The sequence below is a fragment of the Catharus ustulatus genome, chromosome 20 (genome assembly GCF_009819885.2).
Source record: "Catharus ustulatus isolate bCatUst1 chromosome 20, bCatUst1.pri.v2, whole genome shotgun sequence".
Taxonomy (NCBI): Eukaryota; Metazoa; Chordata; class Aves; order Passeriformes; family Turdidae; genus Catharus; species Catharus ustulatus.
Window position 1 is genome coordinate 1,070,277 of NC_046240.1, and position 27,505 is coordinate 1,097,781.

The 27,505-nt window shown below is 52.2% G+C and overlaps 1 protein-coding gene and 1 long non-coding RNA gene across 4 annotated transcripts; both read right to left on the reverse strand.

The window, feature by feature from the left end:
* Positions 1 to 23,551, reverse strand: NDEL1 (nudE neurodevelopment protein 1 like 1). 3 transcript variants are annotated; one of them, XM_033076713.1, is made up of 9 exons: positions 23,459 to 23,551; positions 15,151 to 15,248; positions 13,681 to 13,834; positions 12,403 to 12,551; positions 11,289 to 11,425; positions 9,152 to 9,325; positions 8,330 to 8,421; positions 6,251 to 6,402; positions 1 to 1,438 (listed from the first exon to the last, which is right to left on the reverse strand). In XM_033076713.1, exons 2-9 carry the CDS (start codon positions 15,234 to 15,236, stop codon positions 1,351 to 1,353), a joined length of 1,032 nt encoding a protein of 343 aa, XP_032932604.1. In that variant the 5' UTR covers positions 15,237 to 15,248; positions 23,459 to 23,551; the 3' UTR covers positions 1 to 1,350. The 3 variants fall into 3 exon arrangements, with proteins under 3 accessions (XP_032932604.1, XP_032932606.1, XP_032932605.1); XM_033076715.2 differs by lacking the exon at positions 23,459 to 23,551 and adding an exon at positions 22,962 to 23,161; XM_033076714.2 differs by lacking the exon at positions 23,459 to 23,551 and adding an exon at positions 19,279 to 19,379.
* Positions 2,429 to 4,880, reverse strand: LOC117005241. The gene is made up of 2 exons (XR_004419794.1): positions 4,538 to 4,880; positions 2,429 to 4,497 (listed from the first exon to the last, which is right to left on the reverse strand). It is a non-coding gene; the product is annotated as an uncharacterized LOC117005241 (long non-coding RNA).
* Positions 23,552 to 27,505: the final 3,954 nt, after the last annotated feature.

The window sequence follows — 27,505 nt, forward strand, 5'->3', positions numbered from 1 at the left end:
TTCTGCAAAATCCACTGATTCCACATTAAAAGAACTTTATTTTTGGAAGTTCACTCTCATTTGTTTTCATTCTTTTGAAACCACATCATGTCAGTGGCACCAGGGTGGAACGGTACATCCTATGGAAACATGCCAGAGAGAGGCTGAATAAATAAAGCTACAAAGCCCAAGTTATGTACAAAGACCTCAGGCAAAGGTATTATGTTTACAAATCTATGTACAATAAAACAAATGTAAACAGTCAAATGCAGCAGAGGATGCACAGGAAGGAAGGACCATACAAACCCTAATGGCAAAGGGACAATCCCACCTCCACTGCTGGGCCAGTGGGGTTTTTTTCTCAGCATTTTGTAACTCAACCATCTGGGAGCTGCAGAGCCCCTGAACGATAACTGCTGAACCCTCAGCTCCATCCCTGGCTCCGTTTGCTGGTTCAGTCTAAAAATCCACTGACTCTGAGGCACATGGACAGAGAAACCACACAAATGTGTTGCTTGAAAGACCCACGAGGTTCAGTTAACCCAAACTGTCACAGAAGCCTGCAGGTGAGGCTACACAATCCAGTCCTACAGCACAGGGGGTGATGGGCAGGGGATTCTTGGGGAGCAGCAGCTTCCTAAAGCTCCCATGGGGTCTCTGTGTGGGGTGAGGGACAGAGGCCGAGTCCAGCAAGGCCAGGGAGCTGTGGGACAGCCCTGGGGGCACGTGAGGGCACAGCCTCTGGTCACAGCACTGCCCACCCCTGCACCAGGGCAGGCTGGGATGGCCACCCCAGGGCACTGGCACCGAGGAGCCCAGTCACTGTGTATGTGTCCAGCCATCCAGTGGGGATGGAGCTGCTCACCCAGCCCTGCTCTGCAGCTGCCCCTGAGACAGTGTCTGGGGCCTGCAGCTGCCCCTGAGACAGGGTCTGGGGCCAGCTCCCAAGTGCTAATGGCCCCAGGGCCAGCACTGGCCTCCCCCAGGGCACTTCCACAAGGTCTGAGAGCAGCAGCTGCAGGGCCGGGGAGGGGACAGGGACAGGGGAGCCTGTGAGAGGAGCAGCCAAGGCTCTGTCAGACCTAAGTGAGAGGAGAGGGAAAGCCCAGGGGTGAGGCCAGGCCTGTCCCCCAGGCACAGCAGGACTCGGTGTCTCCAAGCACAGCAGAGGGTGGCAGCTCGTGGGGCCGGGGCAGAGAACGTCCACTACAGCGACAGCAGAAAACAAACTGTATTGACAGGACATGGAGGGCCACGGGCCCTGGGCCTCCTCTCAGGGCCATGTTCCAGCAGGGTGGGAATGGGGAGGAATCAGGAGCAGTTCTTCTCGAGGTGGGCTGAGAAAAGCATCCAAGTCCAAACCCTGCAGGCTCATACGCTCAGCGGGAGCATCCCCGGTGCCGAGGACGGTCGGGAGCCCCCCAGGCCGGGGGGCCCTTGCTCAAAGCCATTCACTGCCCTGGCAAGGAGAGAGAGCCCGTTAGGAGAGGAGCAGCCAGGGCAGGGCAGGGCAGGGCAGGGCAGGGCAGGGCAGGGCAGGGCAGGGCAGGGCACTGCTGCCCCTCCCCAGCACTGGAACCCCGAATCCCGAGCCCCTCCTCCATCCCCGCAGTGTCCCCGGGAGCGGGGCCAGGCCAGCACCCCAGAGCCAGAGCTGGCATGTCCTGGCCAAGGTGACTGTCCCAGCAGGGTGAGTGGCCCCAGAGGGACCCCAATGGGTCTGTGCATCCCTCAGGGCTGGCCCCAGCTGTCCCTTCCCCGGCACTCAGTGCCCTGGGCCTGTGTCCCTCAGGGCTGGAGCACAGGGTGCCTGGAGGGGACACACACAATGTCACACACACTCTGAGAGCTCAGCAGGGTCACAGTTCAGCAGAGCTGTCTCTGTGCCCCACCAATGACCACTGGGCTGCAGGGGGGGCTCGGGGTGCCTCCACAGAGGGCTGGGAGAGGAGCCTGTGGCTCCAGCAGCTTTTCCATCTGGGCTGTGACATCTCCTGTAAGGAGCTCCAGGCCCCATCCCAGTCCCAGGAGTGATGGCATCCCTGGATCAGCACTCCCCCCACACCAGCCCTGCTCTCAGGGGCTCTGCAATTCCCCCCAGCCCTGGAGGCTCTGCAGGTCCTGCCCCAGGTCCAGCTCTGCAGCACTGCCCCAGCTCTGCCTTTCTTCATCCAAGGTGAAACAGCAGCCTGGATTTGCTGGGCCACAGCAAAAGGCACCAAGCTGGGGGATACTGGGAGCTGGTCTAAGGCTGAGCTTAGGGAGTGTTTGCCCAGCCTTTCTGGTGGTATCATGAAAAGGCACCAAAAAAAGGGAAAGAAATTAGCATAACTGCAGTGGGAGACAGAATTAAAGGAAAATAAAATACCTTAAACACAGCAACTGTAAAAAAGAATCAATAAAAGGTCCTGCCTAATCTTCCAGGAGTGAGCTGGGAAAAGCTCTTGTGCTCCAATTCTAAAGACTTGGGCAGCTCTGGGAGGTGTCTGGAGCCTCCTGCCCACAGTGATTAACTCCAGCCAGGTCCCCCTCCTGCTCCTGCCCCCTTTCCCTGGCCCTCAGACCACCCCAGCACACTGTGTGGTGCCTGTGCCATGCCCTTGTGCTGGGATTCCCAAGAAACCAGGCTCCAGCCAGAGCCAGGAGCAGCACTCCCTGCTGGAAATGTCCCTGCAGTGCCATGGGCTTTGTGTCCACATCCATGTCTGTGCCCTGATTACTAATTGGGACTCATTAAACTGCATTTCAAGCTGTATTTTGTACTCAGCACTTCATGCCCAAGACTCCCTCAGCTCTAAGTACTCAACAAATCCTCAGTGGAAGATTCTTCTGGAGCTGAACAGCCTGGCCTGGGGGGAAAATGGAGCTGGTAAAGCACACTTGGAGAGCTGGAACTGTCCAGCTCTGGAACTGCCCAACTCTGCAACTACCCCAGGTGCTTCCAGCTGCCATGGCTGTGCTGGGCAGGGACAGTGACACTGAGCAGGGACACTGCTGTCCCTACCTACACTGTCCCCTCCCTGCTCTACCCCTGGCCATCTCCCAGGCACCTGTGCCCTTGTTTGCTTTCCTGTCAGCCACAACCACACCACTGCACTTCAGCAAGTCAAGAGCCACAAAATGCTGAAGGAAAACACAACCAAAGGGCAAACCTTCCAAATGAACTCCATCCATGAAGGCACACTTTCCCTGCAACCCTGCTGTGACTGGTTCAATCAGGAACATGCACTTACTAGGAGTATTAAACAGATGAAGAAGCAAGCAGCACTCAGGCTTATGTTTGCAACAGGTCACAGCAGCAGAGAGGTTTATTCCAAGTCAGGAGAAAGAGCAATTGCAGCCTCAGGCTTTGATCAGGGCCCATTAGTGTGTGGCACTACCAACTACCTCGTGCAGTTACCAGAGCCCCCAGATCTGCCCCAAGCCCCAGGTTACACCACATGCAGCCAACCAGTGCAAATGAATTCATTTACCCATGACCAAGGTGGGGAATATGACCTTCTCACGCCTAGTGGAAAGAAAGGGAAAGTTTATGCACACAGAAATGACATTCCTGAGAACTACCCTTGAGGCAACAGCTGGGGCCAAGCAAAGTGTTCAGCCAAACCTCAGCAAACCTGTCCTGTGTGAGCTCTGCACAGTGAGACTGCTCTGCATGGGTAACCCAGCACAGCACAGCATCACTGCACCTGGGCCACCCACAGCTCCCTCTCTCCCAGGGAAATCTTCGATAAGGTGGGTCAGGGACTGGAAAAAGACACAGATTTCCCAGCCTGGTGTGTTCTGGTCAGGGCTGTGGGTAACAGTGCAGAGACACCTCTGACTGCTGTGTGTGAGCACAGACACTTCCCACCCTAAACTTCAGCTCATTTCATTAAAACAAAGCCCAAAGGATTCACAAAAATAACCAAGAATAAACATCAGCTGTGAGGACATTGGCATTCAGGACTGCAGGAAGGGGAACAAGCACCTCAGGTTGGCTGTCCAAGTGCCAGGGCCCTGCAGAGCCCAGAGCAATTTTAGTTCCTGGACAAATCTGGACTGACATTAACAACCAATTAACAATAATTACAACAGCACAAACAAGTATCCATCCTGAGGACCACCCTCAGGTGCTGTTCTGCCATTCCCTGGAATCTGGACAGAACCTGCATGTTCCTGAAGGGACAAATCTGCAGGAAACTGATCTTACACCAGACACTGCTGAGTTTTTAACAAGCAGGTAAACCCTGACTCCCCTAGTTCTGCAGCCAAGCTTTGGTGCAAGCCCTGCTGTGCTCCAGGTCTCCCCTAAAGCAGTTCTGCCCTGTCCCCCTCTGAGAGCAGAGGCTTCACATGAGCTGGGGACACCTCAGATATTTAAACCAACAAAATGGCAGAAGGAGGAAAACAAGCAGAGCTGTAATGGTGTGGCTGAGTTATGCCTGAGCCAACTCCACCACTCAGCCATGAACTGCTCCTGAGGCAGCAGCTGCAGATTGGAGCAGGGCTGCACTCACAGCTGGATCAGAGCCACACCTGGAGCAGGGCTGCACTCACAGCTGGATCAGAGTCACACCTGGAGCATGGCTGCACTCACAGCTGGATCAGAGTCACACCTGGAGCAGGGCTGCAGTCACAGCTGGATCAGAGATACACTCACACCTGGAGCAGGGATACACTCACAGCTGGATCAGAGTCACAGCTGGATCAGGCTCCAGCAACACTCAGGGCAGGGAGGGGAGTGCAGGGGCTGGAGGAGGAGGGCAGGGATGAGGACAGGCCCGGCTCAGCCCTTGTGCCCAGCCAGTAGGGCCACTCTGGGCCAGTGTGGCCAGGGCTCAGCCACTGCTCCAGCACAGGCTGGGGGCAGCTGCCAGCCCAGCTGCCAGGGCTGAGCCAGGCTTTGCACAGCAGCACAGGCACTGCCAGCACCTCCTGCACAAGCAGGGCAGCAGGAGGGGCTGAAGGCACAGCCTGGGAGCAGCACACAGGGCACAAGAGACAAGGACAGGACAGTGGGGCCGTGCAGCATCTCTGGTAGCTTGCTCATGAACCACTTCCAGCCCTTTTCCTGTCCACTAACACCCCCAGCTCTGCTGTAGCATTTCCTTCCATGATTTCTAAAGCCTTCAGCAGCCCCAGCCTGCTCCTCCCTCCAGGCAGGCAGCCCAGATAAGGAGTGTGATGACAATCTGCATAATTAAAAGTGACCCCCACCCCAGAGAGCAATCAGCTTATTTGTCACACCACACCTCAATATAGCCATGCTGCCTGCTAAGAGCCTCCATAATCCCTCCCCAGCACTTCCCTGCTCCCTGGAACTGCAGGAGCACTGCTGTGGGATGCACAGCCCCCTCAGCCCTGTAGCACACACAGCCCCAAAGGCTGATTTGCACACGACTTTAAGGCTCTGAATTCTTCTTCCCCAAAACCAGCAAACACCAGTGGCTCCAGAAGCTCTCAGTGCCAGTTTTTAAGGTACAGCTTGCCCTGCTCCCCACACAGCCCCACTGAGGATAAATGTGGGAAGCTCAGCTGGCTGCTCTGGCACTTCCAGGTTGGAAAGAGCTCATTTCATTCTCTAAAATAAATGCAGGATTGAGGAAGTGCTGAATATCAGCATTAAATTGCACTGATGTTTAACATGAAGGCACGCAGGGAGCATGGAGGGTGTTTGACCTCAGTACCACTGAAGAACTCTGTGCTTTCCACCTCTGTACACTGGGAGGAACTGGGGAAAAGCCTCCTGCAGAAGCATTCCCAGCATCCCAGAGGGAGCTCTGAGCACGGCAGACACATGGGGTCCTTGTTCCCAGGAAAGCAATCCCTGGTTCCAGGCTGGCTCTCAACAGGGAGAAGCCACCCCTCAGCAGCCATAATTCCACCACCAAAGGCTCATCCCTCCCCTTCCAGAGGGGGTGTGAGCACCCAGGAGTCCCAGGGAACATCCCTGCCTGCCCTCAGCTGCTGCGAGGGAATCTCCAGGTGTGGTTCTGCATTTCCTCTGAGCACACCTGCAGCTTTGGCAAGCCCTGCTCTGCTCAGATGCTCTCAGAGGGCCCATTCCTCACTGCCTGAGGTGGGTTACAGCCACCAAGAGATCGGGCAGGACTGGCACTGCCACCCCCCACACCTGCTTTTCTCTCTGCTTCACAGAAATGCCCTGCAGACTTTGCTCCACGAGGTGCCTCTCTAGAGGATGAAAGCTGTGATGGGCTAAAGACAAGCCAGGAGAAGTGCTCCAAATGCAAACGCCCGTGCCTGAGGGCAGAGCTGAGCCCTGACTCACCCCTTGTCGAAGAAGGACGTGTGCCCTGGCTGTGGGTACTTTGTGCCGTTGCTGCTCATCACGGCGCTGTTGATGTTCCCTGAAATGTAGGATTTCCGTGATGCCTGGTCCTTTGCAAAATTCCTGCAAGCAGCTAATTTGGATTCTAAGGCCTGTGAAAGGGGAGGAAAAAAATAGTATTAAAAAAGTAATAATTAAGAGGAAGTATTTTGTTGCTCACAAGCAGGACTGGAGTGTGATCACCCTTGGCAAAAAAATGGGAACAAAGCTGTCATTTCCTCTGTCACCCCACCACAAAGGAAACACACAGATGCTGATGCAGACTGCCAGACATTACTCAGCTCCACGAGGGCCCAGATTCTAGAATACATGATCTCTGAAACAATTACCCAAGATAAGGAAGCCACATCCCAGCAGAAGTTACCCAAACTTCTTGCTTCAAAAACTGCCTTGAGCTGATCAGACGACTGAGAGCCTACAGCAGAATCCTCAAGCTTTGAGAGGGACTGTGCATTTGGAAAGTTGTTTTTTCCCCCATGTAAAGTGACAGTTACTCCAGGAAGGAGGAGCAACATCCTGATTCTCTCCTTTACTCTAGAACATCACCTGCCCTTTCTGCCACCATCAGAGGCTGAATATCCACCTTATCCTGACTATCCATGTGGTGCAGCACAAAGCCCTTACTCATTACACCCCCTGTGCACGGGGGAGTTCAGAACATTGCAAATGCCTGCACTGGAAACTGAAATTCCTCTCCCCAAATATGGGGTTTGGGCTGCTCTGCACAGAATATTCCATTATGAGGGCACTGACATGCTGCCACAGGTAAGTGAGCCCTGTGCAGACTCCTAGGAATCTGTGGAAGTTTGTTTAGGGATTCTGGACTATACAGGCAGCTGTAGGTAACTCTGGGTATCACACATTGTCCCCTGGCCACAGGCAGTGTGAGCTGAGCCAAGGACTCCCTGTCTCAGCTGCAGGCAGGAAGGCAGAGGGGAAACTTCCTGCAGAGACAGTGAGTGCAAAGCTTGGGATGAGGCACAGCCAAACCCCAAAGAACCTGAGCACCCTCTAATTGTTCCTAGAGCAGAGCATGAGCTGGAACTGTCCCAGTGGCCGAGCTGGGGCTCAGGGCAGGCTGGGAGAGCAGCTTGCTTATTTGGCATTTCCTGTCCTTGCAGAGTAATCACACGGGATTGGCACTAAGCTCCCTAAATCCCCTGCAGACTCTTACTCACAACGATCCCCTTTTAAACGTGTCACTGCTAACCCCGAGCTGTCCTGCTGCCCTTTCAAACCAAGACTGGGCTCGCTGCCTCCAAATGGGAGCAGCCAGGCAATTTTTCATGTCCAACTTTGCTAAAACAACTGTCTGTACTGCAGCTCCTGCCAGGCTCAGTGTGGTTACACGGGCACAGGGCACAGCCAGCCACAGCCTCCCTGCGCTCACTCATACACAAACCACCACAGCTCATCCAGAAGCTCCTGGCAGCTCAAAAGTCATTTCTTCTTCCAAGAGGAAAGCCTGGGTCCTGAACAACACTGCAGCAGATGTTTAAAGCATTCTTCCCTGCTTACAGTGTAATCCTTTTAAAGGCTCATGCATTTCACTTCCCCACCAACCACAGATGGGAGCATTTGGCTTTCTCCTCATTTATTTTCTCACTTTCTTATCAAAAGTTTCCAGGCTGTTTTTTCTTTCAGTATCTGTGGCAGATCTCCATGGAAGAGGAGCTCTCCCATCAGGAGACCCTGGCAGGGTGATCCCAGCTCCTCCCTGACCTGGGCCTGAGCTCCAGCTCTGCAGCCCAGAGGAGGCTGCAGGCCCAGTTCAGGTAAGAACAACCTGACACTGTCTAACCCACCACTTGAAAATTTTTTATTCCAAATATGAATTGGATCAGAACCATAGGATCAGGCTTTAAAAATAAAAATATATTTTTTAAAAGCATTATCAAATACTAAGCAGTGAATGTGGATGATTTGGCAGCTGCAGAATGCACCCAGCAGGGCCAAGGCTGTGCTGTGATTGAGCACAAGGCCAGAGGCCCAGGAGAGCCCAGAGCTCAGAGCACTCACCCCCACTTTCCGTAGCAGATCTCCCACAATGTTGAGTGCAGATATTCGAGCTGAAGGAGTCAGTGGGCTGGTACCAAACCCATTTGGTATAGCTGCAAACACACACACATCTTAGTACTTCACTCCTCCACAGTTCAGCTTTTTCAAAAATTTCAATAAATCAGCTTCTACTTGAAAAAAAACCCAAACATATCTACAATCTTGCTGCAGACATTTCATACCATTACCCACAGGAACTGCAGGATCACTAGGCAGGGAAAATGATCCTAGTTTAATTCCTGCCCACTGCCCTGGTTCCCATCAGCCCCCCAAGCAGAGTTCATGCACTCTCCATCTGCAAGGCTACTGACTGCAATCCATCTAATCCAACCAGAGCTCCCTCTGGAATCCACTCTTCCTCATCTGAAAAATCAACTATTAATCCCTGTGACTGTCCAGAGCCTTCCAGATGGGAAAAGGGGCTGGACTAAGATCCCACTGCCTCACAGAGGAAACATGATCCTGGAAAAGTCAGTGTGGTAACACTCTCCAAACTCCTGGCCATGCTCACCCACCACTGCTGCTGCATATTTGAGCAGAATTATCAATCCCTACACTTCCCTGCACTCCCAAATATCTTCAGGGCTCTACAGCAGCACAAGAGTCAAAGCCCTGCCTGCCCCCAAAGGCAATGTCTAAGCTTCACTGTCCTTTTCCATGCTATTCACTCCTGAAATGCACCTGATTCAAACACAGCTGATGGAAGTGTGTGAGATCCACACCCCCACATCCACCTCAGGTTCCTTAAGGAACATAACCAGACCCCATTCCTCTGGATGATACCTTTTGGGGAAGGAAAACTATTTTCTGATCCTTTTCCAACAGGTGTAGCTGGCAAGGAGAGAGAAGCCTGGACAGCTGAATCCATTTTCTCACAGTCCAGAGTGGGGGAGCTGGGCGCTGATTTCCGGGTCACCTCCTGCTGCCTTTCCCTCACAGCCAGCTCCTGCCGTAGGTCTGAGGGTGAGAGAAGGAAAAAAACCACAAAATCCCCTCTTAGTGACTGATTCTCTCACAAACACTCTCTGTTCATTGGGAGGGGTAGCAGGAGACACTTCCCAACAATCCTGGGTTAGTGCTGCTGCTGCTTCCTCCAGAGTGAGAACACCCCTGAGAGCAGCTCCATCCCATCCCATCCCAGCCCAGCCCATCCCATCCCATCCGGGACAGGAGGGAGCAAACAGCCCTGCCTGTCCCTGGGATGGGGGCAGCTGATTTGTCTCAGGATTTCTCCCCATTTGCAGTGTGAGCTCCATGCTCCCAAAACTGCAGCTGGACACAAAGAGCTGCTGCTGCTGAGTCCAGCTCCTGCTCAAACACAGCTTGGAAAAACAGAGCAATGACCTATCCCTGTGTTTCCCATTCCCTACAATCTCCTGCCAGTTAATAATCCACACAAGGCAAAGGCAGCCCAAGGGTTGCATGCAGGTCTTTGATGTCCTGACAAGAAAAAGAGCAGATTGGAGGGCAGCCCAAAGGACAGGCAAAGACTGGGCATTAGAAAAGTCTGGGTTTATTCTCACCTCCTCCCCAGACTGCAGCTTATCTCCACCCTGTCCCTTCCCTTCCCACAAGTACAAAGAACATCCAGCCCAGCAAAGGATCTCTCAAATCCTCAGAAAGATGCAAGCAAACATTACAAGTGAGTTGTTCCTTTTTGGGCAGAGCAATTTCATTTTCACAGACCTCCTATTCCTTCCCTCAACCCGGTACAAAAGCAAAACTAACTGCACATCACAGCTTTTAGGTTGTAACAGATATTTGGAACTGATTTTAGGCAAAACAGAAGAGCTGAAGTGAGAATCTGTCTGGGCTCCCAGAAGAGGTTCTGAGGCTGTTCAATCAGAAATGTCATATTTGAGTTTGACAGTACCAGCTCTTTTAGAGGCTACTGTTCCTGCTTGCTGCCAGGGGGAATAACTCACAAATGCTAAAAATGTCCAAATGACTCATCTAAGAAACAAGATGTCTGTTTTGCTGATTGTTCCAGTGTTCTAGAAAACATTCCCTTGGGTTTTGCTGGTTTTTCCAGTTTTATTGCTTTAATCTCAAATTACAATACATATTCCTCAGAAAATGTCTTTCTTCATATTTATTACAAAATCCCTGTGCATCCAATAAAGCTCCCAATTTCTGGGGCACAAACTTGCTTCAAAAAGGTTCATAAAGGAGAACAACAACAAAAAATGCCAGCCTGCTGTCAGGTGTGTTCCTACACTCAGGTCCAGCCCTTAAATGAGGAAATATTTTAGAAAGCTTCATTTAGGGAACAAAGTTGTAAATCACCAATCTCTAAAGTACATTACTGGCTGTCACAGGTTTATGAGCTGATCACCTCCACTGCTAGAGAAATCAGTTTATACCCTCATTAAAAAATGCATCCCCAGCATCCTAAATGTGAAATCCACTGGGGAATTTCTAACTCCCAGAACACCATCCCAAACACCTCCCACAGGTCTAGACACAGCCTTTACCAGAATACCTTAAATAATATATTTAAAGCAATTTCCAAGGGGCTTAGAAGAAACACAGGAGAGATTTTTTTAAGAGTTACTTGATCATTTATCCTGTATTTCCCTGACATTTCCTGTGCTTTCCCTTCCTGTAAACCCACAGCAAGAGGAATTTTTGAAGCAACTTCCTCAATTTTCTTATATCTGTGGAACAGATTATTATTGTGTGAAAAATCCTGAATTCATTAATTCTGTTAATTCTGTACTGTTAATTCTACCCTAAATGAGGAAATTTTTCTTTTTGGCTACACTGGACATACAAAGAACACACTGTTAGTAAAACCTAAAGCATCCAGTTCAAGTCTCATCATGTGAGGCTTTCTAGAAACATGAGCTTTGCTTGCTGCACATCTCTTTTAGCAAATCAACCCTGCACCAGGAGCCAGAACCAACCAGACCAGCCATACCTCTTGCTTCATCCTTTAATCTCTGTACAGAGACCAGCAATGACTCCTTGTCATCCAGTTCACTTTCCAAAAATGCATTTCTCTCAATAGCTTGGTTCAGCCTTTGCTCAAAGTCTTCCAATGAAACTATTGTTGCCCTAGAAACAAAATCCAGAATATTAGGTTCTTCAGCTCAGCCAGCACCAAAGCTTATTCAAAAGCGTAACAGAAGGAAAATGTTAGCAGGGCTATGTTCAAGGTAAGCACCTGAAAGCCATGGAAATGCTCCTTAGAAAGGAATAATCAACTCCAAAGAAACAGGAGAAAAAGATGAGAAGAACATGATAGCATCTGGCTCTCAGAGACGTACCAAAGATGTGGGGAAGAGCCAGCCCAGAGCAGCCAGCTCCACTTTCCCCAGGCCATGCTGCAGAGCTGTGCTTGAATCAGTGCCCCAGATCAGACACAGCCCAGCCAAGGTGGGCAGCAGAGCACTGGGACATTACCTAAACCAAATTCCTCCCAAAATCAGTGTCAAAAGTTAGTCATGAGCTTAAGAGCCTTGTGCAAACAGGGCCCCAGCTCTCAGATCTTTTTCCCAGATAGCCAGAGGCTCATTCCTGCTCTCCCTGAATCAATGGCAGAATTCCCACAGCAGAAGGGAAGCATGACCTCCTCCCAAACTGGGCGTTCCCAGCAGCAGCCTGCTCATTCCAGGCACCTGGAAAGGGCAGGATTCTTCCCTCCAGTTGTTCTGCAAGGGACCAGGAGACTCCTTTGGCTTGTTTGATTTGACAGGGACTATGGAAAGCAGGAGCTGCTGACTTCAAAGGGGCTCTGAGGCAGCAGGACACAAACATAAGTCTCTTAGCTGGGGGTACCAGGGGCAGCAGTGGCCTGGCTGGCTCTGGGCTTGTTCCTCACAGGAGCACAAACCTCACTGTCCCACTGCAACAGGAACCAGCTGATGATGAGGGGTGACTGCACTGGCCAAAAATCCAAAGTCCTGGGGGTGTTTGGGGTTTTTCTGACTGTTATTTTCCCTTTAAGGAACAATGAAATGCTCAAGCTGAGTAGCAAAGAAAAGATATTTGTGGTGCAAACTTGATGGGAAAAGGAGGTTTGCAGCCTTCACCTCTTTGCACGTTCCAAGTCATCGTTGGCCTGCTCCAGCTCCCTCACATATTTGTGCAGCTGATCTTTGATGGCCCTTGTCTGGCTCAGGTCATCCTCCAACAACGACACCTGCTTGTAACTCTGGGCATACTGGTGCTCCAGTTTCTCCTGAAACAAAGAACAGGGAGATAAACATCAGCTGCTTGGCACTGGCCAAGTCATCAGCACAAAAAGGGGACAAAAAGTATCACTCTGCAGAATGCTGATCTGGGACTGCTGGTAATTCAGAGCAGATACTGGAGAGGGAGAAGAACAGGCTGTGAACAGCAGAGCTGGCCATGGTACAAAATCCCAGGCACCTCCCCATGGCACAGCTGCCTCTCAGGGATGCATCCCTGCATCTGCTCCCCACAGCCTGCACTGACAGCTGCTCCAGGAAGGCAGAGAGAAATCCAACTGCACAGCCTCCCCTTCTGTGCTTCTGCCTTGCCAGCACCCACCCTGACACCAGAAATTCTCTGGTGTGTCCCTTAGCAAGAATGGGACACTGAAATCTGTCACAAAACCTCCAGGCTCACAAACTCATCCTCAGAAGACTGAAGAATTCACTGCCAGCACCCTCTGAGGGCACTGGTAGAGGCCTGTGGAGAAACTACTGACTTCATAAAACACATCCTGACCCTGCAAGTACAGCTGGGACTGAAGACATAAACTCTCCTTCCACTGAGTGAATTTCTAACCTCTGTCTTCACTAAATAAACCAAGACTGCCCAAAATGATGCCTTTTCAACAGAGACATCAATTCAGAGCTACCTTCTGCACATGCAGATCCTTAAGCAATTCCAGGCTCCACAGATATGGCTGTGAATGGATGTGGAGACTCCCTGAAAGATGTGCACCAATCACCCATTTTCTGGTTTCTTTGGGGTCTCATAAAACCCTGAAGGTAAAAAGACTGGTTTGCAAAGAAAGGTGACAGGGCAGTGGCCTGACAAAATCCCTTGTGTTGTGCCCTGTTGCTATGCTGATGTGGAACAAATAAAGCTCCTCCTTGGCACAGCCTCGGGAATTCAAAGCAGCACAAACTCCAGGACGAAGTTTCATGATGAGAACAAGAAAAATTCTGCCAGAAATTTCCCTGGCCTTATTTGGGGTACATGCCATGCTTCAGTGTGGATCTTAACCAGACAACTCCTTTTTTATTTGGATATTCAGTGCCCAAGAGCGGCCCAGACAATCCAAAGAGATCCAAGATGTATCTGAAAGGAAAAGCAACACTGCCACAGAGAAAACTTACCTTTAATGTTTCCACTTCATATTTCAGTCTTTGGTTATCTGCTTGCAAATCTCTGTTCCTCTGCTCAGCTTGCACTAGCTGTGCCTCCAACTCAGCTTCCAATTCCCTGCTTCCCTCCTGGAATTCAGCCAGCTCTTCACGGGCTTCCTGGAAGCTGCAAGGACAGGATTGCATCGGTGGAAAAGCCAAGCTAAAACAAAACCTGCAGCTCTTCTGAAATAAAATGCTGAAAAATGGGAGTTTTAAAGCACTTAAGTGTCATCCACAGACCTCTAAGGGGGAAAAGAATGGGGAAACAGAAATTACATTAAGCTAAGCTATTTGAGGAAATGAATTCTCTTACATCAAAGCCAACAGCCACCTTGAATGCCTGTGTGGAATCAGAGCTATTTACAGGATTCATGGGAGCCTGAGAAGCACTTTGTGCTCCATTAGCTTTCACTGCTGGCAGACTTTATGGAACAGACAATGAATTAAGCAAACATTTAACCAGATTTTGGTCAGAAACTGAAGAGAGAACAACAGTTTCTGCATCTCTGCACTAGCTGGAAAATTAAAGTTTGTAAAAATCATGCAGAGTCAGGAAGGCAGGACATGCCTACCACATACCACTGAGAGTTATTAAATACTAGAAGTAGCCACTCCACATACTTTGCTTATTTAATTTGCATCTTTACCACATGTAATAGCTCAGCCCTGAGCAAGCAGCAGAGAAAACCACCGGAGCTTTAGGCAACACCACATCCAGTGGTGTCTCAGATGGAATTTCTGACACACAGGAACAGCTTAGGGTTCTCCACATGGACAGGCCCCTCCACATTCCCAACACGTCCCTCCCAAAAAACCCCAAACCAAACAAAAAAAGCCACTTGGACCTTGGGCTCTTGGTGCTTCAGAGGGATTTAAGTCCACAAAAACCTCAGCCCACCCCCCATCCCTCCAGATGCACAGCATTCCTCCAGAGAGCAGCTTCTCTTGGCACTTTTGGTGCCCTGTGTTCCCTAAGAGATGCAAACCACTGGTACAGGCAGGACCAGGAGCTATGAAACACTTGAATAAAATGCAGCAGACACCAAATCAGCCACTTTTCATACCAGTAATTCCACTACAAGAAGCTTGAGGGAACAGGAATGATACAAGGCAAGCCCAAAGGCTCCTTCTTATGATAAAACATCCAGATTACCACTTAAGGCAGCACTTTAATTACACAAAGGTGCACATGATCATAAAAAGGCTCTGCTCTTGCTCAAACATGCTAAAACATAGCCTGCAGTTCTTGGCATAGTGACACTGGGCAAGAAACACTCAGCTCCCACAGAGAAGGAAATTTTAAAGCTGGAAATCCTTTCCAGAGAATTCTCTTCTCACAGGTTTTCTCTAAAGTATCTAATAATCATCTTGCCTTGCAGAGGAATAGATTAAAGTGTTCTGACCATTAAGAACCAAATTCAGTTTGCAAATCCACAATACCTTTGTTTGTACTTCAAGGAAAGCTCTTTCCAATACGCAGTTTCCTCCTTTGGACTTGAGAAAGTAGGGATTTCTTCACTGTCCATGATCAATACAACCTGCAGGACATGAACACAGGAATACATTCAGGATAAACCCAGGCAGGATAAATCCACTCCCAAAACCTCTGCTCAGTCCTGGGTTTCCCATGGCACCAGGATTTGTGGCACCCACACCCAGGATGTCAAGATTCCCTCCCAGGGCTCACCCAGCACACAGACCTGCCCCAACGAGCCCCAGGATTTTACCCAGCCTCTGGAAGTGCTTGTGGAGCAGCCTGAAATGAAAGCAGAACTTCTGATTGTATTTTGTACCTGCCACTGAAACTGCAGTTGGTGCCACAAGCTCACTCAGGCGCACAGCTGGTAATTTAAAATTTTAACTCAAATTTACAGCTATCAGTTTTCACTTCCCTTCACTAAATGCTTTTAAGAGATTTTGCTTCCTGCCACCACACAGTGACTGCACTACAGCTGCTTTTAGAGCTGAAAAGGTGAGCAGTGAAGGAAGATGAACTCCAACTGAGGTAACTACAAACAGCTCTGTGTGGAGATCAAAACTCAACTTATTCTTCCTGCAGCAAGTCCTGGCTAATTCCTGCTTGTGTCACATGCAGTTAACAGGAATTATCCACGTAGTTCTGCTGCCTCAGACAGTCACAAGGAAGACCAGCCTCTCCCATAAACGACATGGTCACGTCACAGAGGAGTGTTCCCAGCCTGGAGCTGTTCAGAGAAGTTTCCCACACCAAGGCACTGGTGATCCCCTCTCCACGAGGATCCTCCTTTCTGGACCTCCCCAGGCTATGAGCCAGCACAAGAAACACGACCCAAGATACTTTTTGTATGGTTTTATGGTTTTATATTGTCTAGAGGACACAAGACATTAGCGGTCTCAGGACCCACCAGGTCTCAGAGGTGATGAAGGAGATAAAATGCAGGGCAGGACCAGGAGAATGCTCAGACCGCAGCACCATTGCTGAGCCCTCCCCAACCAATCCCACAGTTCTTTAAGGCTTTCAAAATTTCTCCTCAAAAAGCCAGTCCTCAGATTCTGTCTCTCCCATCCAGAAAAAGAATGAGGTAAACCCAACCTCCCCTGGCTCCAAGCAGAGGCTGTGAACAATGTCTGCACCAAGCCCATTGATCAGAAGAGCTGACCTAAAAGTCCTGACTTTCACACTCTGACAGGCATCACTTCTCAGCCAGCTCTGTCCCTTCAGGCTAAAATTGTCACACTAATGTGTCCTGTATCTCAGTGACCCATTTTTGACAACTAAAAGTGGGCCAGAACAATCCCATGCTTTCGTCAGAGGGCAGCCAGGCCAAACACAGTGAGGCAGAACTGGCACATTGGTTCTCCAGCTGAGCCTGCAGCTGCCACAAGCCAAGAGCAAATTTATCCACAGGGTGCCAAACACCTCAAAAACACCTCAAATCTCACACTGTGTTTATTTAACTCCACAGTTTTACAGCAGAAGCAAACATGTCATGGCTCAGGTCCTCAGGATAACTGATGGTGTTTCCTTTCCTGCACAGAGAAAATGAAAAGTACCTGTGGAGCCATTCCCATCACAAATTTCAGACAGGATTTTCTCTGGGAGCACTTGCATCAGCCGTTGCCACGGCAGCTCAGTCACCACTCAGGGACAAATCCCAAGCCCTGTGCCTGTGGATGTGGAGTCCAGTGTTCCTGCCCCAAATGCTGTCCATGGAGGGAGCACAGGGGGCAGCAGACACCTGTCAAAGCTCAGGTGTGTCCAGCAGCCCCTGGACAGTGATTACCACTGCCAGGACAAGGCACTGCTGGGTGCTGTCCATGGCACTTGTCAAGCACTGATCCAACCCTTCCACAAATCCCTCCAACCTCTTCCTGAACGGCTCCAAAGCAGCACACCAGAGTGGCCCAGACCAGCAGGGAGCACATTCATCCCAGAATAAATCAGATAAAGCACAACACAGGCTCAGCTCCCACAGCTCCAGAGGAGGTGAGCTCCAAAGGTGAGCAGCCAAGCAGGCTGTCAGTAAAATACAGGATGTGGTGAGAAAAAAGGAAGCATCTTACATCACTTCCTAGAAGTAGCTGAGATAAGGCACAAGACTCCTTCCTGTCTGCTCACACAGGCACACCCATGGAAATCAACATCCAAGGGATCCCTGCAAGCACTGCAGCCTGTGCAAGAACAGGAAGAGCTGCCTGAGGCTCCCAAGGACAGGAGGTGTGTTTGCCCCCTACTTCTTGTCCAAACACCTTTTCCTTTCAGACACTGCAGGCAGGAGAATTCAGCCCAGTGCTGGCTCAGGCCCTGGGCACGAATTCTTCCTTCCCAACTCACCCAGATCTTCTCCAACTCTCTCATCCTGCCTTGGTGAGGCAGGTGACAGCTCATGACTGCCCCTGCTCCATGTCTCCCACCATCCCTGATGCTAGCAGCAGGGATTTGGGATCTGCTGACTGCTCTGCATAAAGCCCTGCTGCAGATGCCAAAGCCAGTGTGCACTGCTGAGCTCCAGCTTCCATATCCTGCTTTTTGTCCCTTGGATTCCCATGAGGGGCAGGAGGAGGGGTTGAAAGCACACAGACACCCTGCAAACACAGTGCTTCACAAAGTATCAACCTGGGAGCTACAAGATGCTGACAGCTTCTAAACCAGCTCCCAGGATACACGTGGAAATCCTTCACTCCACCAACCTTTGCCCACTCCCTCAGAATGACAGCACAAAAACATGGATTGTGCAAGCAGGGAGCAAATCCCAGGAGTTATCAGAACACAACCAGATAATTCCACACATCTCACGTGTGGGAGAGCGGATGCCCACAGAATACCAAGAGTTGAACAAAAACTTCTTTTCCTCAGCCTGCTGCCTGTTGTCCTGGCCCCAGGAATTCTGTCAGGAGCTGAGAACCAGCACGGCCAGTCCTTCCTATTCAAGGCTCCTTTGCATACGTGGCACTTGCAGAATCCAGCCTTTGACAAACAACACTGAGGCTTTCAGGGAGCAGACAAGACAATGCAGCAGCGTCTTCCAGGGAAAATGAGAACAGGCTTATGCTGCTGCCCACTCAAATTCATTCCAACACAGCTGAGCATTCACACAGTGCCCTGGGAAAACACAGCTCCGTGGGCACAGCTCCAGCTCCAAAGCTGCTCCCAGACAAGAACTACGTTCAAAACACCGGGGCTCCTTTCAAGCCCCCCCGATAAAGTCAGCAGGACAGAGCAACTCTCCACTGTGAAAAGGAAAGAACTTTTCCACACTGCAATGACTCTAAAAAACCACAACAGTGTGGAGATTAAGAATTTGTCTAAATGTAGAGGGGTTTATACAAGACAAATCTGTTTTCCCACCTGGAAAGCATCTTTAAAATGAGAGGGAGCAGTATCCTCTGGATATCACGAGAACCAAAGGCTCAAGAATACACCAGAAGTAACCAAACTAACATGCAGCGAGTATTTTTCAAGTAATTTAAAGAATCTTGCATTCAAGGCCAACCGCAAACCTCTCTGGAGTCACCTTCCAGCTAAGCCATGAAAACACAAACACAGCTTGAAGTCTAACACAGTACCTTAAAAAAGCTTCCCAGGCTCTCCATGTGACGGGAGACTGCAGCGAAGCTTGGGATGAAATCTGAGACCAAAACACAGCCTGAAATCCAACACGACGTCTCAGCTGAGACCCACCCCTTCCCACAGTGGGGAATCCACCCCTCCCTGCTCTCAAAGTCACTCAGTCCCTGGGGAGGGGTGACTTTGAGCACTGCAATTCACCCTGGATGTACTTGCAGCATCTCAAGTGGCTGCAGAAAGCATTCCTCCTGATTTCAATTGCCTCACACTTTCCCGTTTAAAACCAGCTATAAATACTGTCATACAAAGAGAATGATCTTCATGAACAGGTCATTTTTCTGCCCATTTTTCTGCTTTCTTCCTCACAACCCTATTTGCCTAATGTTTTCAGACACCAGACATGAAAAGTTAAACAAAAGCAAAGCAAGGCCACTCAAACAGGACCAACCACAGGGTTGAACTCCCCCAGCTATGCTTGGCTGATCCCCCCTCCCTTCAATGCACCAAAAATGTCCACTGACCTTTGAAATTAAACAAGCAAGCAGCTCAAATAGGACTTGATCAAGAAGTTCTGCCAAGCTCACGTGTGGCCTTCAGTTCTCAAGATAACGATGCACTTTGGCTATCACAAAATGTCCAAGTGCCTGCTGGCTGACAGTCCCCCTTTCTCAGAGGCAGTGACGCTGTCACCCAGTGCTGGCACCACCCAGAGCTGCCATGCACAGCAGGAAGAACTGTCTATAACCAGCTCCTCTTCCTCTTCTCCCTTTTTGCTGATTCAAGGGCAGAAAAGCAGAAGAAATCTTATTTCCATCATTCTTCACCTTCTCAAACTATGAGGACCAACAGGTAACCTCCAGCTCCTGAAGCTCTTGATTTTTTTTCCCCACAAACACAATCAAGACTCAAAGCAAGGTAACCAAGCACTTCAGCAAAACTCAGAGCAAACGTGCACTGTCATTAGAAGGTGGAAAACAAACAAGCAGAAGCCACAGATTAGATTTCACCAATCAATTTGGGCTCATTTTGCTCGTGCTGAGTAGGAACCGGCGGATTTCCATACGCGTTTGGATGTGTGCCTGCATCCATCGCTGGGATGAAACTGAACCTCTGGGAAGTGAACCTTCTCCTGCAGTTCTATTTTTGAACTGAATGTTCTCGAGTGAACCACAACAAGTGCCTCCTTCTCTCCTACAACAGCAGCACGAGATCTTTCAGGAAAAGAAGAAAGTCACTGAGCACAGCGTCAGCACAACGCTCCTTGCTCTGCTGTGATAATAAATCCTGCATTTCCAATTTGGGCAGCATGGCAGGCAGGAGATAACCAATTCCTACCTGCAGGAACTTGGTGCCAAAAGCCTTTAAGATAAACCAAGCACCACACAGCAAAGCCTTGTTATCTCAACAGCCTCATTAATCAAATATAACGTGTCTGCTCTACATCACATGGCCAAGACTCATCTGTCTGGTGAATATTTGATATCCAGTCCCAGGAAAACCCTTGAAGAGTGAGCCAGCACTGGGTTAGCAGCTTTGAAACCAGAAGAAGTGTACGGATGCAAAAAGCCTCTTCTCAGAAATCAAGCTATGACTACCAAAAGTATCAGAATTTTGTATTAAAAGCCATTTATTTCACAAGCATGGGAAGTTTCAGACATTTGACCTCTGTTGTTGACCTACTTCACTGAAGTGACTAAAAAGGGAGAGGTTGTTGCTCCTGCTGTAGGTTCAGCACCTGCAGAGGTGAAGGAAGGGCTCCTGGAGATGTGCATGTCTCAGAACACCCTGACCTGAGCAGGGGACAATTTGCTCCCAGCTCCGTACCCAGAAACTCCAAAGGGACGAATCCACAGAAAAAGGAGTAAACAGCAAACTGAGAAGGAAATTCAGGCTGTGGAAAGGATGTGCTTGTCCTTGCCTCAGTCTCTGCTCCCTCCTGGGCAGGCTGGTGAGGTGTGACAGGCAGCAGGACTCTGATCCTCACCCACAGCAGGTTGGCAGTTAGCACAGGCTGCCATGGACCTGACCCCCTCTGGAGATCACCCAGTCAACTCCACCTTCTCCAGCTCTGCCTGCTTTCTCTTTAAACCTTGAGGAATCCCAGCAGCAATGATTTACCTGAGAGGTTGTGGCACACACAGCACAGAGCCTGCACCAGTGACAGCTCCTGGGCCTCCCTGCCAGCTCAGCAATCCAAACCACCCCAATGACATCTCCTGGGAAGGCGGTGGCCAGAGAGTCAGATGCTTCTGGACACCACAGAATGACCAAGGAATTCCAAGGGAAAAGCATTCAGCACACATTTCTGCCAAAAGGACTGAATTCTGTTGCTTTTAAATCTCTGAAGTTCTACCAGTGCTGAGGGAGGGTAAGATGGATGTGAAAAAATCCCCCCCAAAATGGCATCACAGAGCAGCCCCAGCAGAAAGGGGCTCTGCACTGAGCACTTAACAACAGGAATATTAAAAGCAACCTCCCAAACTCTATGTTGATCAGGAGAAGAAGCCAGGACAACCTTCCAGTGAGCTGTGGGGACAGAAGAACCCTCGAGGGACACAAGCACATCATGAAAAATCTGCTCTGATGGGTCTGGCTGGCTCTGCCCGGGGGTCAGGACAGCACAGCAGTGCAGGCAGCTGAACACACTCCCCAGTTTATCTTGATGATGTTTGTGGTGTCACAAACATCAAGGGCTGCAAAAATACCATTTCCTTTCTGCAGTCTGACTTTCCTGGCACCTCAAAAAAACAATTGTAATGGACTGAGGGCATAAACTGTACTTTGCTGCTGTATTTCTTGGCAGTCTGCTGCCAGCAGCATCTCCAGAGACAAGATTCCTTGTGACACCAAGGTCACAGACATCATCAGTCTCGTGCTTTCTCTCCACTTTCTTATTTTCCTTTCTCTTCTCTGTTCTTCTCCACCAAATGAGGAATTATCTTACGTATCTGCAAACTCTAAAGAGTGAGGGGGAAAAAAAAGAGGGTTGTCCCCTGAAGAGGAAGGAAGGTGACTCAAACACTGCCTCTGAACACGTCCTTCACTTCTTGGACTCCCAGTGACAAGTGGGATTAAATCTCCTCACCCAGGCTCTGCCTCCACATATACAATAATACAGAAATGCACAGCCCAGCCAGGAAACAGGACAGGGAGATGATCTCTTCCAGGACAGCCCTAACACGATTAATCCCAGATCCACACTCTCTACCCACCTCTGCCACATCCTGCACAGCCACAGTCAACCATCAACCAGTCAAACACATCAAACATTTAAATAAATAAATAAATAAAACACAGAATCATTCAGGTTGGAAAAGACCTCTGAGATCATCGAGTCAACCTCTGACTAATCAGCACTTTGTCAACCAGACCAGAGTACTAAGTGCCACATCCAGGAGTTTCTTGAACACCTCCAGGGATGGGGACTTCACCATCTTCCAAAATATCTAAAAGTCTCTTTTCTGCCTTGGGACAGCTTCTTCCTCTTACACTTATTGATACCTCTAACAAAACACTGACCTTTGGAAGGCCACCAGCTCTCCACAGTGCCCAGGAATTATTTCTTGGGGGGGCTTGGAAAAAAATGTAAAGGAAGAAAATTATTTTTCTGAAGTATCCAAGGAACTCTTCTACAGGTTTCTTGTATTTAATCACCTCTCAGGCAACAAATGCCACAGGCATCCAAAAGTGCCCTCCACCCCCTGCACTTGTGAGCAAGGCAGGAGAGTGGCAGAGGGACGAGAGAAGCCCTGAGTCACTCCAGCGCAGCCTGGGCTGTGGGTGGGAGAGCACAGCTCTCCTCCTCCCGGGAGGAGAGGATGTGGCAGTGGGAGTCCCTGGGCTGGGGCTGGCTCGGGAATGTCTCTGCTCTCCTGTCAGGGCATCCCTTCCACCACATCCGCTGCAATTCGGGTCACGTTCGTCACCCGGGCACGGCTGCTCGCAGCTGGGCACGTTCAGAGAGATCCCAACAGGGCTCTCTGGGCTCGGAGGGACGGTAACAACCTCGGAGAAAAACCCTCACCGAAATACGGACAAATCCCTACAGAGACCACAGAACCACAGGGAAGGACCTCTGAGCCGATCGAGTCCAACCTGTGACCAAACACCCCCTTGTCACCCAGCAGGGCACGGCCTTGCCCTGAACACCCCCAGGGATGACGGCCCCACCGCCACCTCCCTGCCCACTCCCGCATCCAATCACCAATTCCGGAAGGAATTTCTTCCTAAAAAAGACGCTGTGCCCTGGCCATAGGATGATCAGGGATTTTACGAGAACAGAGGCAAACCACGCGTCCAGCTCGCTGCCAGTGACAGGAGAAGGTCCCCGCTCGGGGCCGAGGCCGGCAGAGCGGCGGCAGGCCCGGTGCAGCTCCGAGCCCCGGTGCAGCCGGGCCAGCCCCGCACCCGGCGCGGTTCCGGCGGGGGGGCCGGCCAGGGCGGCGGCCGAGCGCGGCCGCGCCGTGACTGACACCGCCCGCAGCCAATGGGAGGCGGCGGCACCGCGCCCGCAGCCAATGGCCCGGCTCGAGGGCGGGTCCTGCCCCGTTGTCAATTCCCAGCCAATCGCGGCGCGCAGCGGGGCCCGCAGCACCCCCAGCCCCCTCCCCGCCCGCCCCGCGCCCCCCGCCCGCCGCGCCGGGCCCGGCCCGCTGGGGCCACCGCGGGGACCCCCGGGCCAGCCCCGGCCCCGCCGCTCACCGGAGCGCATCCCCTGTCACAGCCGCCGCAGCGCGCGCCGCTGGGGCCGCCTCATCCGGGGACTGGGGGGCGGGACCAGCGCGTGATGCAAGAGCAGGCAGGGGCGCTGTCGTCACACAAGGGGGCGGGGCGAGGGGCGGGGCCTGTGGGCCGGTCCCCGGTCCCCGGTGCCGGTTCCCGGTGCCGGTCCCGCACGGCGGGGATGCCCCCCTCTCGCCCCTATCCATCCCACCGGCCACCCCCAGCGTGAGGTGGTCCCGCCCTCCTCCCTTTGCGCCTTCGGGAGCTGCTCCCTGCCCGTCCTCCACCGCTCTGACCCCCGCAGGGGCACACCCAGCCACGGGCACCGCATGCCTGGGCCCACGGACACCATCCCTGCGGGTGCCTGGACATCCCTCCCTCGGAGTGCTTGTACATCCATCCCTCTGGGTGTTTGGACATCCATCCCTCTGGGTGTTTGGACATCCATCCCTCGGGGTGCCTGGACATCCATCCCTCGGGGTGCCTGGACATCCTCCCTCGGTGTGCCTGGACATCCCTCCCTCGGGGTGCCTGGACATCCCTCCCTCGGGGTGCCTGGACATCTATCCCTCTGAGTGTTCGAACATCCATCCCTCTGGGTGTTTGGACATCCATCCCTCTGGGTGTTTGGACATCCATCCCTCGGGGTGCCTGGACATCCTCCCTCCGGGCAAGTGCAGGAGCGGGCAGCTCCGCCTCCTTCCTCCGCATCCTGCGCCCACTGCCTCGCTCCCCCCACAGCTTCTCTGTCCATGGAGCAGGGAACTCTGTCAACAGAGGTTTTGGGAACTCCCACAGGGACCTCCGGTGGCCCCGAGCTGAGCTTAGGAGAGCTGACAGCCTCCACGGCCGTTCCTGTCCATCGTGCCGTTCTCATTCCCTGTTTTCTGGGCACACCGTGCCCCACTGGCGGGGCTCCCATCGCTGTCCCCGTGCCCGGCGCGTCCCGCAGTCCCCGGGCTGCTCAGGTTCCCCTGCTCAGGTTCCCCTGCTCAGGTGCCCCTGCTCAGGTTCCCCATCTCAGGTTCCCCATCTCAGGTTCCTCTGCAGGGCTTCCCGGGCGGGCCGTGCCCCGCAGCCGCCCGCGGCTCCCTGGCACTGCCCCGATACTCGAGCTGGCTTTGCGTGTTTAATTCCCTGCCCTGTAATTAGCAGTGCGGGCTGTCATTAGCGGCGGGCGGGGCAGCCGGGATGCCCTCGTGCTTCCCTTGCCGAGGGCCGGTGCTGCCGGCAGAGGCCGTGTCCCAAACCGCATCTGGGACAGCTGGGACAGCCGGTGTCCTCCGTGGGCACTGTGCCACCATGGCCACCTCTGTCCCTATAGCCATGTCCCATCTGTTTGTACATGGGGTTATCCATGCTTTGCCTGCATTTCCCATGGATTACTGCAGACAGCCTGAGGATGAAGAGCACACACCTCTCCCCAGCCGGGTGTCCAGCCAGCCACGGCTGTCCCTGACAACCGCACGGGGTTTTCTGGGTCACCCTGTGTGACCTGGGTGTTGCACAAGGCCACAAATGCTGCTGAGCCACGTCAGAGCACCGGGCCAGGACGTGCAGCACAGCACGGCCCCGAGACACCTGAATTAGAGGCTGTGCCAGGAGGGGAAGCCACAGCGTCCTGGGAGCAGTCATCCTTTGGTGACACACTGCCCTTGGAGCTGCCTCATCCCTCCTGGGAACAGAACCTCGCTCCCAGAGCACCTTCCCCTATGTTCTCTGTTCCCAGAGATGATGCTGGCGCTGCCACAGCCTGGAACAACCTCCCCACCCCTCCCCTTCTCCCTCCCACTGACCATCCCCTTGGCTTGCTGAACCCTCTCTGAAGGGCAAGGAGGGATATCGAGGTAGCTGTGCAGAACCTACAGGGGATCTGGGAGAATATCTCCTTTCCCAGCATCCAGGGGTGAGCTGCTCCCAGATGGGAAGAGCCAGAGCTGGTGGGGCTGAGCTCTGGGGCAGGCTGGGCACCCATCCCTGTGCTCTGAGGCAGGCTGGGTGTCCAGCACGGCACTCTGCAGCAGGCTGGGTACCCGGTTTTCCCACTGCACTTCAGAAGCCATAAGGAGATGTCATGCACTGTTTGCATGGTGCGTTCCACATGGTCTCAGTGCAGCTTTTCCCTCAATCTCCAGTGACAGAGCAGCTCCTCCGAGAGGACAGAAGTGTCTCTGCGAGGGAATGAGCCAAGCTGAGGTGTCACCGGGGAGCTGAGGGGATGAGAGGGCTCTCTCTGCACATCTGTCTGCACCTCTGGCTGTTTGTCCGTGGGACAATGGGGTCAGTGCTGCTCCACACCAGGAGGTTCGGGGTGCCTCGCTCTGCTGGATAATGCTCCGTGCTGGATGTGCGTGGGTCTGCAACCATCCTGTAACCACAACACAGATCCCGACTTGGGAAATAAGCTCTGTGAACAGGGAGCTCTCCTTTATAGAAAAGCCAAGGCTGTGTCCATTCAATCCTAAATTAATTTCCACACAGCACAGAGCAGCACACCTCTGGCTTCTTTTCTCTCCAGTGGGATCCTTTAAATCCCAACCTGTGCTCCTCGTGCCTTTTTTCCCAGGACCAGGCACGGATGCCAGCAGCTCGCTCAAAGCCACCTTTCCGAGCGGGCTCTGTCCCACCGCTGGTGACAAAGGCTCGGCGCCGGCGGGGGCTGCGTTTCCCAGGGGTGCGGGGTGCCTGCCTGGTTAACAGCGGGTTTAAGTCAATGTTTGCTCGGAGGTCACCCCCGGCCGCCCCCCATTGTGTGCGGGGCTGTTCCCACGCGGCCGGGCGCTGCCGGCAGCACAAAGGAGCAGTCACTCAGCATTAGCGGCACAATGCGGCTCCTCCTGCACCCGCCGCGCCGGCTTCCCCACCAAAAACCCCTCCCGGCACGGCCAGGGAGAGACAGGGATTCCAGCACAAGGGGGTCTCTCCCAGGGATGGGGGAGACGGTGTGGGAATTAGCTGGGGGTGTCGCACAGTCCGTGCGTGCCTGCGAGGATTTGCGGGCAGCGCGGCTTTGTCCTGGCGCAGGGAGACCCAGAGGGGAGACAGACAGGGCACGGGGTGGCTGTAGGGCCCTGGGGGATCAGTTATGGGCTGGGATCAGTTATGGATCCAGATGTGGGGCTCTTCAAGGTGCAGGTACACCTGGGAATTACCTTGGAGAGGCACAGGTAGAGGTTTGGGAGGGAGAAATGACCACTGGGACTGGCGTTTGGAGAAGAGCAGGGATTTCCTCACTAATCCCTGTTTTGGAGGGTTGTCCAAAACCACTGAATCCAAGCTGTGCTCAAGCCCCAGCTTTCCACCAGCCCAGAACACTGAGTGCCACCTCCAGGTGCTCCTTGGACACCTCCAGGGGTGATAATTCCAGTGCTTCCCTGAGCACTCTGACCCCCTGTTCAGTGTAGAAATTTGTCCTGATGTCCAGCGGGTTATCCTACCCTTATTTTGACTGCAGACAGCCAAAATGCAGAGCAGACCCCACGGGACAGACCCCTCCTGCCTTCTGCCACCTACTGGGCAGCTGCAGTTTGTGCTGAGAATCGTTCTCTCAAGAACCTACTTGGGGTTCTGCTTGGCAGATGAGTGATCCTGGAGGTGGTGGAGCAGCTCTGCCTGCAAACCCTCCACTCACAGCACCGTGCTGGCAAATGATTGGAAAAATCATTAAATTAACCCAAATGCAGTATTTGGTATTACTAAGCCTTTTCTTTCTGTGCTGCTCCAGAGCTGCTGTAGGGTGAGAAGCTGGCCTGCACATGTTCCCATTAAAGGCAGCAATCTCTCTGCAATCCCAGCCCTGCAGGAGCCAGACTGGAAAGAAAAACCCTGACCATGACACCACTGGGCAGCCTAAACCACGGGGAAATCCCCAAATCCCAAATTCTAGTAGATTTTCTCTTGGAATTGTGGGGCTTCTATGCCTTCCCTCCTGGAATAAGGCTCGAGGGAGCTGCCTGGTGAGAAGACAGCCAGAAGGGATGGTGGGAGGGAGTCAGGAAATCCCCTCTGTGCAAGGGACACTGGGGA